Source organism: Pyxicephalus adspersus, chromosome 3 (assembly GCF_032062135.1).
Source record: "Pyxicephalus adspersus chromosome 3, UCB_Pads_2.0, whole genome shotgun sequence".
In the NCBI taxonomy this organism is placed as follows: domain Eukaryota; kingdom Metazoa; phylum Chordata; class Amphibia; order Anura; family Pyxicephalidae; genus Pyxicephalus; species Pyxicephalus adspersus.
In genome coordinates, this window is record NC_092860.1 from 81,386,113 (window position 1) to 81,403,067 (window position 16,955).

Below are 16,955 nucleotides of genomic sequence, written 5' to 3' on the forward strand. Positions count from 1 at the left end.
TGGGTTGCTATAGAAATATATATCGTTCCTTCTAGACTTTCTTCTCTTGGATTTCCAGTGTACTGACTAGCAATCTTCCACTGCACATAACCACTAAACCCACATGGCACATATGCCAAGAGAACTTTCATTATTTGATTCATATACACAGACTACTGGAGGCTTTATTATATGAGCTTGTACACAGTGGCACACAGAAAGCAACAAGCTGTTATGTAGAGGAATAGTAGATTCAGGAAACTAAGATGTATTATAGATAAATGTCTCATCTTACAACCTCTCACTTCCAACAGGGCAGCACTATATCTTGTAGCTTGCAATCATTTTTACAGGTAAAGTTTTCAAGACTGGTAATGCTAGAAAGTAACTTTCACCTACAATCAACTACATTTTTGGTGTGTGCATCAGCTAATATGATCAGGTTTCACTACAACATTATTTCTTTAGTAAACTGTGCAAACCAGTGTTACCACTTTGAATAACATTTTCCCTGAAAATTCCCCAATGTGACTAAACACTGGTTGTAAGAATTCAATACCTACAGCCGTTAACAATACTAACATTTGTAACAATATCAGCAGATTGTTTCACAACAGAAAAAGAACGGACTGACCTTCTCTCTCCCTTTTAATATAGAGTGTTATGCCATAGAAGCATTGCGGGGGGCATGGATTCTATTTTTTAATATTTGCGTCACATTGATACAGTCACTTTTCCTCATATCAATCTAGTTGATACATATCTTGACCCTGTCCAGTATGTTGTTTAAAACCTTATGGCTATGCCTGGCTGTTTGATTTGTTTCTGTTGTGTGCACTGCCATATACCCACTGCATATATACTGCACTGCTAAACATATTTCTATCCTGGAGACCCTGGACTGGATAACCATGGCAGCAAATGCAGTTTGGTAGTGGTGCCATTTGATCAAGAATCTGATTCCTATTGTCCCAAACTGCTACTAAGCCTGTGTGGAGACATTATTAATAAATCCAATTTTCATACATGCTCAAACTGCATCTATTTGTCAAAAAAACACTACTGCACATGTTTTACCTAATCGATGGGATTTTACAGCACATGTGTGACAGCACTGCCATGTTACATGTTACATGCTTATTGTGCATAGTCATGGCACCTTGGGTCAGCAGAAAAACAGGTGCTGCATGTGGATGCAGGTAACAAAGAATTTTGACAAGTATTAAATTGTCTGTCACTGCATGTATTCCAGCAGTTATTGCCACAAAACCCTGTTGCCTAATGCTGTACTTTATTTCACCTTATTTGTTCCTGGAAAGACTTATTTCTGAAACCAGTAAAATTTGCATTTTTTTCATGACTGATGGAATTTGGACATAGAACTGGCCTTTAATCTTATACCTTTCTCTCCTCCTCCCTGCAGAGATGGGTTGGGCTGGACAACAGCACAAACAATCTGCACAACTTTTTTATGTTCCAACTTCCTTCTACAGACAGTGTATTGTACTTCTATACACAAAGAGGAATACAAGCTTAAGGGATACGTGGATTTAACACAAAGTATGAGTATGAATATGGCTACAAACGAACCAGCACCTAGGAGGATATATCAAAGAAGATCTACGCTAACCTCGCTACCTTTATATTATGAGGGGTTTTTGTGGATTGAACGACCTAGAAATAAGGTAAGGTCATTATTAAGAATCTCTTTGTGTGGCGCATGTGATTTTTTTTTAATCTGTGAGCAGGAATGCATAAAAGGGAAGATAATTATATAAAGCTTGACTGGTTATTTAAAACTTGGCTTATTTGTTATTTTTGCTATACAGTTGTCATTTTATGTGATTATCCAACAGGGAAAGTATTATTAAACATTAGAAATACATACATCACTAAAGGTCTGTACACCCAAATCTATATTTGAAAATCGGAAGACATTAAGGTATGAAAAGTTAAGATAACTACAATCAGATAATACCAATAATAAAATGTAATATTTTTTTTTATAATAACATACCATTATACAATTTGGTTTTAGTTTTACCTGTGAAGCTAAATTAAAAGGGACAAGATATCACACTGCCTTACCTCACCCTCCAAAATACAAATTTCAGAAAAAGTGGATTTTTTTTTTATGAGCTATGCACACTTGCTAAATCGTAATGCCAACAATCTAGCCTTGGGGAAATCAGTGTCAATCAAATAAAGGCTATAGAACACCAAGGCGGGTGTTTAGAATTTTACACTTGCAGAAACCAATCGCAATGCAAGTGATTACTCCTTAGATAACTCTAGATTAAAAACTTGCTATTCATATTATTCGTAATCATACAATAGGTATTTTGTACAAGGAGCAGACATTGGGTCTGATTTATGGGAGCTCTCCAAGACTGGAGAAAATAGACTATCAAAGGTGAACCTGGGTGATCCAGCAAACCCAGAATGTATTTCTTAAAATCATTTGTTAAAATTTAGCAAATGTTTTTAATCCTAGACCAGATCCATTCCAGGTTTCACCTATGATAGTCTATCTTCTCCAGTCCTGGAGAGCTTTGATAAATCAGGCCCTATGAGTTGTAGATTGTACACATAGAGTTTAAGAATGAGTACAGAAAGCCATTACCAAGGGTAAGTTATGGTAATGCAAACATTAGCTCACCGCAAATATTACATATTGTAATGTCCTCCCCAGCATTTTTTTTAAGCTGGCTGGCAAGAAACTGTGGGTGGGTAGTCAAAAATTGAGCAGGGCAACCAATAACAGATTAAATGTCCACAATTGCTGTTGCCATAGAAATCCTGTAACCCTTATAATTCTGTCAGCTTTCTACCGAGCCACTATACTTTAATCCATCTTTCTAATGCCACCCATAGTCTCATTTGCCCATCATCTTTGCGTTATGCTCTGTTTAGTGCCCTGTGATTTGACCAAACTTGACAAACTCAGTAAACCACCAAAAAACAGCTGGGTGGTGCGCCCAGCTAAAAGAGGCTAGGGAGAACACTGAAGTGCCATTTATTCTGTTCTGCTGCACACGCGGTGCCAATCTTTAAATAATCATTAGGTATTAGTAAATAATCTCCTGCAGATCTTATACACACAACAAAGCAGTTGTGCCCCCATTAACCTGCCCTCCTCACCATTTAAAAAAACTAAGCCCAGGGCTGTTTTGTGAAAGACTAGGAGTGGTGGAAGGTAGGAACACAACCATGGCATAGAAGTACAGAGGGATCTGTACTGATCTAGATATGTAAACAAGAAGATTCTCAGAATTTAAGTTGTGACTTAAGTTGTAACAATTTATAGGTTTTCTGAGGGAATGCACTCAAAAAATATAACAACTAAAGGCACATATCACAGGATAATACATTTCTCAGTATATAAATAATGTTTGTTGTTGTGTGAGGTGACACATTGTGAGATCCTTCTTATTAATAATAATAATAACAATAATAATATTAAAAAATATTAGGAAAAGAAAATTTAAGTCCTTAAAATGTACAAGCCAGGAAACAGAGCCATAAGGTAATGCATTTACCTTGCAGCAGCAAGCAGCAAGAAACCAACTATTTACCAGAATTATCTACTTGTGTATCTCTGTATTTTGCACTTAGATTACCCAGACAATTATGAATGCATGTTACCTATAGCCAAGGTTGCACATCCTTGTATCACAGTAAAAATATTATCTGCACTTCATAGAAGCATGTTTTCAAAAATATGTATGGATGCAGTAATAGCTCCTGTAGTATAGGAGTGGTGGTCACAATACGATGATCATGGTGACACAAGGTACACAAACACATGAAATCATTTGTGTCAACCATTTTATGGAATTATTGTGGCTTGACACAAACTATCATAGGAAATGCGCTCAAGGCAAACAGAGGCATAGGAATTTCACTGGTTTCTTGCCATCAGAAGTTTGACTACAGTATTTAGAAGTGTTTCGGGAATAGAGAATACACTGTTGTCTAAAGTATCATCAATGATAACTAGAGAGCTTCTTAGAAATATGGTGAATGTTTGGTTGTTGGATTGATACCCTTGAGGTGAAGAATTGCTACTGTTCTTCTTATTTGTCATTTGAATGTTTTTTTTCCAAAACAATTGTAGGTGCACATGGGCAGTTTGCAAAACAAAAAAAAACAAACAAACAAAAACATCCAGCAAGCCTACCAGATAGACAACACAAAAAAAGTATAAACTGTTTCAACAATTTGTGGTAAATAAATATGTCTAGATGGATAGGTCTGCAACTATCAAATGTCTAACTGGTAGAAAAAAGCAATATGGCTGATGCAAAACACATCAGTATTATAGAAGCCAGTCAAGGATATTGGTAGATACATTTAGACAGCCCCCCTACCGGTGTACCATGTTTACCGGTATTAATCTCTTTGGAATTCAACCCACATAAGAAGTGAATAGAAACTGAATAAATGTGAAGAACTTTAAGAGTTAGCCTTATTGTTAGTCTTTAGGAGTTAGCCTTAGTTAGTGTGGATGATTCATTTGTATCTGGAAGCAATTCGAAAGTAAAATTAAGACTTGTGTTTAAAGATTTGTAGAAAAGGGAATTCAATTCAGTGCAGGAAATCTCCACAATACAGTTTGTTATCTTGGATTATCCTATTTGTAAAGGTGAGAGATTGGCAGTTCTCAAATTAGCGAGAATTGAACCCTATGCATTACATAGGCCTGGAATTTAATGCCAAAACAGTCTTTGGATCTGTAACCTGAGTGTTACTGAGGCAGGGGACTGAATCCTCAGGTTAACTTTAAAGAGTTCAGGATAGCCAGTTAGGGGGACAGAGCACCGTTGTGACCCAAAAGTGATCAGCTTTTTTAATAGTCTTGCTTGTTATAAAAAAAGAAATGAAATAAACAAATGTAATAAAAACATTTAACCAAATACATACATTATAAACATACTAATTAACATGTTATTGGGGTCCTTGTGAGCCTCCAGCCTTGACCACAGTTACATGAATGAAACATGTCCGATGCAACTGGGATGTGACTAGTTTACTCAGAACTTCTTTCCTCTGCTCCAGCATACAGTCAATGACTGACTGCTTGCATTGGAATTTTACACCACCCTCTGGAAATACCAACTCCACAGAAACCAATGGATGCTTCATTATGACCAAGTGTATTTTACTAATTATTTATCCCAAATAAAATGAATTTTAACCTTATCACAATTTTTCTGCTGACTAAACTTGGAAAGGATAATTAGAACAGCTAACTTCAATCATTGATACAATAAATTGGAAACCACAACCTATAAAATACAATGAAACTCATAAAAACATTGAAAACTTTTTTAAGACCATACATTCAGAAGACTTTCTTTGTGACAAAATATCGGTTAGTTTGTTTCAAGAAAATTTTAAAGGTTTCATAAAGCCTGAGATTGAAGGCATAAAACTTACTATTCATCCAACTAGTCTATAGCATGGGTTGAGAATACATTTACACTTTCAAATATTTGCTTTAAGAAGCAAAACAAACTGAATGGAATCCATTGCCATGACAGAGTAGAGGAATACACCTACTGATGCCATAGGATTACTTGCTCAATAGCTTATGATCTAGCAACTGCATTCCGCTTTACTCATAACAAGGAACCAGCCTGGTCAAACAAATATTAAGCAGTAAACAAAGACAAGCACTATACAACAACAGACTGCATGGTGAATAATTTCTTTACAGGAAGGACTGCTAAAGATGGCCATAAACAAAGGATCTGTTCATTAAACAGCAATCAGACCTTTGAAAGGCATTCTATTAAACATTGGTTTACATCCTCAATTCAGTTCACGTCAGGTGATTTCCCACAGAAATGATTAGGTTATCTCCATTCTTCTCTGCCTTATCAGGAAAAAATTACAACCCATGAAATCACCAAGACTTTATTGTACTAATCTTCCAGGAAAGATAGACTTCCATAATTATATCTTTAAATTACAAGTGAGCACAGATCATTTATTTTTTAAGAATAACTAATGCCAAAAACACAGATATAACATATTGAAGCTATGGGGTGTTCCCGAGTGTGACTCGGGGCCGGAAAAATTGCAAAAAGCGGTAATCCCGAGTCACACTCGGGGTACCTTTGGGGGTCCCCCTTACCTGATCCCCGCGGTCCAGCGGCGATCGCAGGATGCGATGGCGGGGCACTTCTCCGTCGGGGGGCGTGGCCGGGCGGGAAATTTAAAAGCAGATTACGGAGTAATCTGCTTTTAAAGCCTGCCCGGGGGTCCCCGCCACCCCGCTGCACGCATCTGCAGTTAGATGCGATGCACCAAGCAGGATTTCTGCTTGGTGCATCGCATCTAAATGCAGATGAGATCACCAATGGTAAATCCAGAGGGTGATGCCAGCGGAGATTTCCCGCTGGCAGCACCCCCTGGATCTACTCCTGCTCGCATCTCCCGGAGGCTGATCTCCGGGTGATGCGAGCAGGACAGTGAGCAGCGGGGACATCATCCACTACTCCCGGAGACTGATCAGCCTCCGGGAGTAGGGGATGTCCCCGCTGCTCACTCTCCTGCTCGCCGCACCCGGAGATCAGCCTCCAGGAGATACGAGCAGGAGAGTGAGCAGCGGGGATATCCCCTACTCCCGGAGGCTGATCAGTCTCCGGGAGTAGTGGATGATGTCCCCGCTGCTCACTGTCCTGCTCGCATCACCCGGAGATCAGCCTCCGGGAGATGCGAGCAGGGGAATGAAGTAGGGCGGGGACATCCCCACCGCATCACCCGGCAAGATGTGTGACATCTTCCGGATGATGCGGTGGAGTGATGGATTCTGGGGGCGGGAAATTTAAAAGCAGATTACTATGTAATCTGCTTTTAAATTTTTTTTTTAAAGTAAAAACACATCAAAACATATAATAAAAGTATAAATACATATTGTAGTGCACCAAGCATCATTGCCCAGTGCCCTGATTTACATTTTGCACGCTATTAGCCCTGACCTTGATCTAACCTTTTAATGACTTTTTAATCACTTCCTGAATTGAAGTAAATTTTTTTTTCTAAAATCTGCATATAATTTATATTATTAATAATCAATAATATTGCACCCTTGTTTGGAAAATTTCAGAAGGAAATTTTTGATAAAATTTTTTTTTTTGATAAATTACATTGTTTTGGGCTAATATTTCATTATTTTTTATAATAATGATTTATAATTATGTATTATTTTATAAATTATGATTCTAATATAATAAATAAATATAATAATTATACCCGGGAGTTAATCCTAAGAATTACAGGCCCACAATATAAACAAAAATTTCTACGCAAAAAAAATAGGATCACTTTTTGCATCAAAAAATGACAGAATTAGAACGCTAGGGGGGTTAACAGTCCTTAGATGGCACAGTTACAATCATTTGCTGCTGGTGCTGGTTTTTTACCTGCTAGCTTGTAGCTCAGAATATTGGCTGGTCAAGACAAAAATTCCTTGTCCACTGGTATTTTTAGTCATGGGATCATGAAGTATTTGATCTTGCTACAAAAGCAAGGTCCTGGTCACTTCCAGGGAGCTGAACAGAAAGCAAGAAAAAAAGCCTTACCTTACTCTTATGTGAACTACTAATCCCTTTATCCCCTATATAATGGAGAAGAACAAAGGCAAATGTGTTTGAGGTCCAGCCTGGGTGGCAACCATGGTTCCCAGTTGAGGGATAAAGAAAGAACATTATTTACAGTACTACAGTAAAGATAGGAGAAAAAAAGAGATTAAAAAATAGAAAATAGTGCAACTAACACATCTTATGGCTGGGTAAGCTGCATTATACTAAATTGTTGTTTTTAGGTTTACTAAACAAAAGGCACCCAACGTTGCTTTAATGAACTATACACTGGATATTGGAATTGCAATACAATTTTAGCTAATCACCATGCATGGTTACAGGTATATGTAAATTAATTTTACTATTCCCTGGCCTTTTAGAGGAATTATAATCTCCCTGCTCCACCATGCAATAATTTGCAGCTTGAAGCCAGAAAAGAGATAGCACATGTCCACTACCCCACAATGATGACAGGAAGATAAATAAATTACCTCTTTAATAAAACATCCTTATGCTTAGTTTCAGAAAAAATGCGATTTGTAGCAGAGCTCCCGGCACAACTTCTATTCCACCCTTCTGTGGGTGAGTAAATGATGTGAGCCACACTGGTTGCTGTGGTTTTTCCCAATGATCATTACACCATTATTGTGTCCTGCATTAACTAATAGTCAACTGGAGGTTCCACAGCAGCCATTAAATAATTATTCAGCCAGCCTCAGCAGTTTAAATGATCAGATTTTCTGTGAAGTTTTTTCAAATTAGTCAATGTATAAGCTAAGTGCAAGCTGGTTTTTAAGAGAACAGGGCAATGCCTTTGCCAATCAGGCAAATCTGCATTTTGTACAAAATTTAAATTCTGCATTCATTCACTTATTTCTTTCCCCAACTCTTCCTTTCTACTCACCTTTGGTAAAGACTGTGGCTCAAATCACGTATATTCACTCTAAAACATAGAAAACTCCACTTTAGAAAAGCAGCACTATATGCCACACAAAAGCAAAACCTCACACTGTACTGGACGAGAATGAAGGGATACAGCCTTTGTTATTTACACCCTGTCCCAGGTATACCCATAAAAAGGACAACATGTAAAGTTAAAAAGACTGCATTAAAAACCTGACTGCCATTGTAGCCCTTACCCACTCTACAAAAATAAAAACTTTTTGCTGCAGCTGAAAAGTACAATATTAGAACACAAAATAATGAAGTATGGGAAAACAATACTTATATAATAATATATATAAAAATGAATGGTTTAAAAAATCAAATATTTATCTTTATCAATGATATTTATATAACCTAATGTGACTAGTAACAGTCTATACACCTAAAAATATCAAGTATGACAACCAGCTTTAATATTCTACTGAAAGGATTCACAGAAAGGTGAAATGTGCAGTACATGCTTTTATATAATTCAGTGAACAATGTTAGAACTAAAATAGTACTGACAGCATCATTTGATACACACGAATAATTTAAGAATGAGGAACTTATGGTTTAAAATTCAAGTTAGGTGCACACCTCCTAGTGCAATGTACTTTGCTGTTACCATTAGTGCCGGAAGGCTTATCATTCTGTTTGTTCCAGCAGTGCTTTTAGAAACTACGGTATTTATTCTGAGCAATCTTTCTAGCATCCCTGGGCAGCCATGACATTGGCTGACAATGCTCAGGTCAGGCTTGTAATAAAGACGCATGTTAACCTCCAGCTGGGCAGGGTTAGCTGTGTTTAAACATTTTGGCTGATACCTATGTACATTCATCAGCAGTTCAGACCTAACAATGGCTGCTACTCCTGAATAAAAGAATGAGCTTGCAAAACCTTTTTTTGCATATACAGTACCATCATCTGATTCCATAAATCCTCTGAAAAAAAAGTTCTGGAGTTTGAAGTGTGTTTTCGTTTACAAAATTACCATTTACTCATATTGGTAAAAAAAAACTGACAGCGAAAGGGTGAAGAGTTTTTGTTAACATGTCTCTGGTCACACCGCATTCCATTTTAAGTTTCATCCAGTGTGTATGTTACAGTCCCTTTACGATCCTCTACTACAAGTTTTACTGCTTGAGGTATAATACATAAACATGTAAGTACTGTATATACAGAGGTATTGTATAGCATGAATATCTCAACTTTGTGACTCTACTTCTTTGTAATTATATATGAAATACTTCAACATAAATACATAATTAATTCATCAGCCAACTGAACCCCCATCTTTTTTCTATAAATATTTAAACAGTCCCTCCATGTACACAATGCAATTGTGCCCCAGCTATATATTTTAAAAGTTTATTCCTCTATTTTGGTTGTACATAGAATGGACAAAGAGTACATTTGGGTGGGATTTGCTAGCCTCCTTAGCGGTGTTCCCGAGTGTGGGTCAGGGTAATAAATTTGCAAAACGCGTGGACGTCTTTATGGAATCACTACCACACTAGCCAAAGATGATTTGTTTGGGTTGATCAAGTTTCAGCACTGTTCATGGCCAACAAAGGAGACTACAGGAAAGCCCCCCTCACATGAATCGGAATCAGCCATGTTGTTTGGTCTAAAGACTCTGAAAGTGGGGTGGTTGAGTATTTTGGCATTTTAAGTCTTCACAAATCCTGAGCGTTGTCAGCCCACAACAGGGCCTAAGAGCATTTGTGGAACATCAACAGGTATTTTTCTGTGCTTGCAGGGTCTTTAGAAAAAAAAATGTGAGATGTACATGTAAATCAAAGATTACAGAATGCATTAAAGTATGTCATTAAAAATACATTAAGGTTCTTTTGCAAATGGCACCAATTCCGAGCTGCTACAGGCCACATGCGCAGCGCGGTGATCAAGACTGAACAGGAGCAAAGAGTCCCCCGGGATACCTACATCACGCATCCTGGGGGGCTCCTGGCTGCATCTTCTGCCCATGCCTGATCTCAGGTATGTGCAGAAGGGGCATTTTCCTTCACTGAGGGGAAAGAGATGCTGACTCCACGCATGTGCAGTGAGATTGGTACTCTTTTTTTTTTCCTCTTACAGCGGGCTACGTCACCTGATCTCGCACCTGCAGTGTGAAATCATGTAAATCTATCTCAATGTAAAGGTATACCTTGAGTTAAGGACATCCGACATACGGACGACTCCTAGATACGAACGTGGCTTCCCTGCTTGCTTGTGTGCAGGACGGAGGCTTGAGGTGGCGGAGGGGGGTGGTTTGCACGACTTGCAGAAGAAATCTTTTAGTAAACACAGCTGAGACTGAGCTCTTCTGCAAGCTCTTCTAACTCTTTAATGACCAAGACAAACTCTGCAGTTGTTTCTTTTTGCATATAAATGCACAGCTTGCTCCAGAAGTTAATGAATGTCTAGGCTCCATAATGTTTTTTTTTTTTTGCTTTGTTTGTGATTAGCTCACAGTGAGGATTTTATACAGTAACTGACACCACGCTGCCTAATAATACAATCAGACAAACATCTGTCCTAATTGCATTTATTAAACTAATGTACCTGTTCCGACTTACATACAAATTCAACTTAAGAACAAACCTACAGTCCCTATCTCGTATGTAACCTGGGGACTACCTGTACTAGAAATGTGTTTAGATTGCTGATTTTCATTTTTATTCTGTTACTTCCATGAAACCCACCAAAGAGCAAATAGTGAGAAGTCAAACAAATGGGGGACGTAGTCAGCAATAAAAGATTACCAGAGGTCCTAACTTTTTCACTACTAGACTTGGGCTTTAAAGTTAGCCCATGCTTTGTCCAAACAAGACTGAGCACCAGCTTTACTTTCATGTAGCCAGCCCTGCAGCAAATACTCACCATCCTAATTATCTGCTGAAGGAGTGGCATTGTCCCTGTGTTCACCAGCTTTTGCAGATGTCTGTGTTAATCCAGGGATCACCCCACACTGTACAACACACATATAATGTAGAATTGCAATATTTTTTTTTTAGTTTCCTTTTCCCTACCACAATGTAGTTGCAGCTTCCTCCATCACCCGCATTGCTGTGGTGGCATTCTGCTTGTATCCCCTAGGGGGCGCCTCTACACACATACTGAGCTCCCAGCACCTCAGGAAGAGTGGCTGACCCTAGACACACTCATAATACCAGGGGGAGGAGGGGCATTTAGGAGGTAGATAAAGGTTGGTTACATTTCCAGAGTCACACTTTAAGTTGCTATGATAGGGAAACCCTCTAAGGCCTGCTCCTATGGGCTTCCTGCTGATTTAATGACAAGACCCACGTGACTCACGGTGGGCACCTAGGACAAATCATTTCCTCCACACACAATGTGATAGGTTATCTCTGCCTTACTAATGAACTCGCACTTATCACGTCATAAGCCCCAAGTACCATTAAATTATTAAACTCCACACAGAACATCTGAAACGTCACCATTACCTCACTGCTTCCAAGTATAGTAATGGTTTTTGCCGGGTGATAGCTCCGCCCTCCCCTATACTTAGCAACTTCACTACAAACCCACAAATAAACACCAGCAGCCACCAGAACAAGGTGACCCGAGCAATGATGTCCTCACCCACTGTGCAGTCTCTGACACAAGTCCCGCCTACTTACCAATGTTCCCGCCCACACAGTTCGCGCACGTATCTAGGCTCCGCCCACACTGCAGATTCTTCTCTCGGCTCCACCAACTCTGAAGTGTTCCCGCCCGCTGCGCAGTCTTTCCTGACCACGCCCCCTTTCTAGTAATATTAAGGCGGGAAAGTTCACACAAGTTTTGGTGAGTGCTGAAGTATGCTGGAAAACGCCTGAACGTGACAAGTTATATTCTATGACACACACAGGGCTAATTTGTGTGGAAAGCATCCCTCTGGTGGATCAAGGCTTATTATAAAATGGTAATAAGTAAGTGTCAGCATTGGGGCAAAGATGGGACAACACAAAATTACATGAAAAATATTTGGTTACCCTAAAATGCTGTAAAGGTGTAAAGAATAATAATAAACATTGACAAATTATAGTTTCTCTGTATAATGCAGTGATCAGTTCCTGCCATGAGAAATCAATGCATCTTAAATGGATCAGAGAAAGTTGCTGCTTTATAAATAGACCCCAATGTTATGTTAGGAGACACTGGTAGTAAAATCAGTGGTAATTCAAAGGCTTATTATAAAAAAATCTTTTGGGGTTCCATTTATTTTCCATGTTTGCAGCTCATTCTGAAAGTGACAGACTCAAAGTTCACACTTTAATCCCTCAGACCAGTTTATCCATTGGAAGTTTTCTTCAATCGGGCCCCGCGTCGTCCCGGTATCTGTTTTCAGCCTGGTGCAGAGGTAAAGTCTCTGATGAAAAGTCTCTTTCTGCACATATCCGAGATGCTTGGTCATGTGCAGAAGGAGCAGCCAAGAGCCTCCCGGGATGTGTGAAGTAGATATCCCGGGAAGCTGTGCACTCCTATTCATTCTTGATCACCTAAGCGACTGAAAATTTAAAAAAAAATGGGTGTTGCACTTAAAAAAAACACAAACAAAATTTTTACTTTAACCCCCCCTGGCGGTCTGATTCTGTCCAAATTTCCATGCAAAAAGATATTTTTTACATGGAAATTTATTTTACATTTTAGGGTATAATTCTTAGGCAAAACTCACCAAAATATGTCCAATAGTTATTAAATTTATTATTAAACTTTAAAAAAAAAATCAAAAATGTTTTTTTAAATAAAAAAAAATATAGTTTAACATGTAATATAACTGTACAGCATAATATATATATATATATATGTATATAGGAAAAAGTCCTGTTTGGACACAAAAAATTTTGCTTGGTATACAACCTTTGTGCTAGATCTTGTATGGGTCATAATGAGTCATACCACCATGCGCTACCCTTACTTACCTCTCTCGAGACAAAGCCACGACTGCCCACAAGGGTCAGTACGCCAGTTGCTACCATTCAGTGAACAACCCGCGCTATAACTCTCTGTGAATTACATAACATCTCCTCCTCCTCCCTTCTCAGCACCATCCTAGTAGACACTCCACTCTTCTCAGCAAGGTAAAGGGAGATTACATGTTCATTTATTCCATCTAATTGCTTTTGTATTTATGTATTTTAGTATTACACAGTGTTTAAATTATTTTATACAGCCCCATCAATGTATAATATGCCAATAACAATATTATAATAGTATGGGAATAATATGATAATATAATGGGAACGGATTAATCATTTTCCTTTTATTTCTTATGGGAAAACTTTGGTAAATTTGGTAAAAATCCAAGGATCTGGAACGGATTAAGGACTTATACTAAGTTACCAGTGTATAATATATGTGTATTATATGAATATTTCTTTGTATTGGACTCAATACAGCTTTTTTGTGTTGAATCCAATACAAAATGATTTTAAATTTCCCGCCACTAAGTACCGGCCGCACCGACGTCAAGGCAAACCCCGTAGATAACGGCTCTGCATTTAGCGGCTGGAGATCGGAGGAATCAGACGTGTCCCCAGGACCTGCGGGGACCAGACGGAAAAAGGTAAGTGTTTCTTAGGGTAAAGTAAAGTGTGACTCGGGGTTACCCCTTTTTGCAACTAAAATCCACCCCAAGTCACACTCGGGATTACCGCTTAGGAGGTTAAATAAAAGAGGTGTCAACCCTTTTATGTAAAGTAAAAATTCTGAGTTTAGGTATGTTTTAAGTTAGTGTATAGAAACTGTAAAACTAAAGTTCCATCTTGAAAGTTTGTGACCAGACAGGGCTTCATTGCAGAAAGGGACAGGCGATATCACTTGTAACCTTTTTTGTCCTTCTTGATCACTTGCTGGAGCTGTCAAAATCACTGTGTTGCACATTCGCAGCTTAGCATTGGTTGCAGGGATACCCGGTTTCTCAGTAATACCCGGATGCCCAGCAATCCTGGCTTTCTCTGTGTGCGCAGGAGTTGCGTCATCCTGGCCCTACCAATTATGATGGCCGAATATCTCAACTGGGAAGAGAAAAGGGAAGAAAACATTGGTGTCCTGTGATGGAATACAGACAGGTGAGTATAACAGGGTGCTTTCAAAACTAAAAATACATGTTCATTACAAGGGCTAGTACACTTGGTTTTTCTTTCTAGTCCAATAGAAAGATTGGATCCAAAGGTAATTCATCAGCTAACCAATCATAAGATACCAATTTTAGGGGTTTCAATTGGTTGTGGCTAGATCATATCTGTAGGTAAATATCCATCAAAAGCGCTAATATTTTGTTGTGTGTACAAATAATCATTAGTATATCTGATCACAATTCCAGGCCTTTATATACAATCAGAAGGACAAAATCATTTTTAAAAAATTGTAAATGCTTTACAAATGCATTATCACAGAAATGGGAAATCTAATTATGAGCTGTCATCAAAGCAAATAGCAAGGGGAAATCCTCTAAAATAGACCGCTGTTGTTGTGACAACTCTTTATAATGGAATTTTCTTTCATTTTTGGGGACATTGTCTTTTCTTCTGGGTCTCAATGACATGAAATAAAGGCAAGTTTCACTAGCAGGACAATACAAGCAAAAAATAAACTTGATAGGGGCATATGTCACTACTGTATTTTAAACAAAAAAAGTACTGACTTGATTATTTCTTTAAATATAGTAAATCTATCCACATCTCAATATGATAAATTCAGATTACAGTCATAAACACTCTGTAATTTTGTTTTAGATTAGTTACAGTATTAAAGCATGAGGACCAGCCTAACATTCAAGCTCTTAAGAATAGGCTTCATATTTTTCTTAGCAAAGGTTTTCTTTAACTACCGGTAATAATAGATTGGGACTAGCCACTTTGTAGGCTAATGCCTATCTAAATGCCATTTTGGACAGGGTGTCACTTTTTTTTACCCAGATTAGGGAAACGAGGGGGATTTATTCTTCTTTATGTGAGTAAAGAACCAAAGCAGGAATTTTCTCACAATTTTAATGTTAAACTGATATTTAAAACCAGAAATTTTTATTTTTAACAAACCAATAAGAATTTAATTTTTATACACCGATACAGATACAACAAATTATCCACTATCATGGAAAAATCCTTTATTAGTCTCAGTGTTTAAGTTTGATACGTTTATTTCAAGGGTTGGCATTGATCATTTCCTTTGTGGGTAATTTAGCTCTCTTTATTTGCTCTTTGTGTTTCATAGTCTCAGTAATTAACATGGCTTATTATTGTGTTACCAACGCGTTTCTCAGATTAAAATATTCTGCTTCTTTGGGGAAAACACAGCCAATGAGGGAATACATGTAATGTAATACAGAATAATTATAACAAACATGTCAACTACATACGATTTTTGAAAAATTACAGTCCTATACAAATGTTCAAAAGTCCAAAAGTTCATAATAAAAAGTTACCTTTAGGGATATGCACAAAAAAAAAAGCCAGACACTGGGTCCACCCTATTTACCCAGTTATATCCTTATGTATGTTAAATGCGTGCAAACATATTCTCGTTTCTTTTTTTCTTTTTTGTATAATTTAAGTATTTGTTTTGCCCACAGGAAGGAAAGTACTGGACCGAGCTACGAGGAACAAAACTTTTTCTATACAATGATAAGAAACAAGAAATGGTAAATTATAGGTTATGTTTACTTTTTTACTCATACAGTTGTCTTTATTTCCTTTTTGTACTACAAATATTCTACACAAGTAGTGTTATGAAGTAAAGGAAAGTATTTTCTGCCAAAAATAATAATACAAACTACCAGCAATTTATGTCACAAGGTCATCTACCTTGGGCTTCTATCAGGACGTACTGGTGTGAAAAGTACTCTGCTTTCTTGATTGTATAGTAGAAATTAACATCATTTGGAATATTTGGAACTCACATAAAAAAGGTGGTGTTATTCTACTGAGAATATTGGTTGTCTGGCTTTCATTCTGATGCACCAAATTTTAAAAAATAAGTACAAAGAGGGAAAAGTACATATAAGCTGAAGGGTCCAAGGCAGCCACCTCTGCTGCTTGGTTCTTGCCGAGTTCTCAAATATTAGACACATATATTTGGCAGCAAGGTGGCTCAGGGGTTAGCACTCTGGCCTTTGCAGCTCTAGGTTCCTGGTTTGAATCTTGGCCAGGACACTATCTGCATGGAATTTGTAGGTTCTCACAGTGTTTGTGTGGGTTTCCTCCCACATTTAAAAAAACATGCATTTAGGTTAAATGGCTTCCCTCAAAAAAATTTGACCTAAAAACTGTATTTAAGATTAATATAAATAGAATATTAAAATACATAAAGACATTTACATGTGAATAACTATGGTAGGGACATTAGATTGTGAGCCCCTTTGAGGGACAGCTAGTGACATGACGATGGACTTTGTACAGCGCTGAGTAATATGTCGGAGCTATATAAATACTGTGTAATATTACAAAGCAAGAA

The 16,955-nt window shown here is 37.9% G+C and overlaps 1 protein-coding gene across 2 annotated transcripts in view; it reads left to right on the forward strand.

Moving 5' to 3' along the window:
- Positions 1–1,430: 1,430 nt before the first annotated feature.
- Positions 1,431–16,955, forward strand: part of LOC140326647 (signal-transducing adaptor protein 1-like) — a 32,331-nt gene continuing 16,806 nt past the window's right edge. The window contains exons 1-2 of one of the 2 annotated variants that reach the window (XM_072405434.1): positions 1,431–1,664; positions 16,075–16,143. In XM_072405434.1, the coding sequence (XP_072261535.1) occupies positions 1,542–1,664; positions 16,075–16,143 (192 nt within the window). In that variant the 5' untranslated portion in view covers positions 1,431–1,541. The remainder of the gene's footprint in view (positions 1,665–16,074; positions 16,144–16,955) is intronic. The other variant, XM_072405435.1, reaches the window with a different exon arrangement.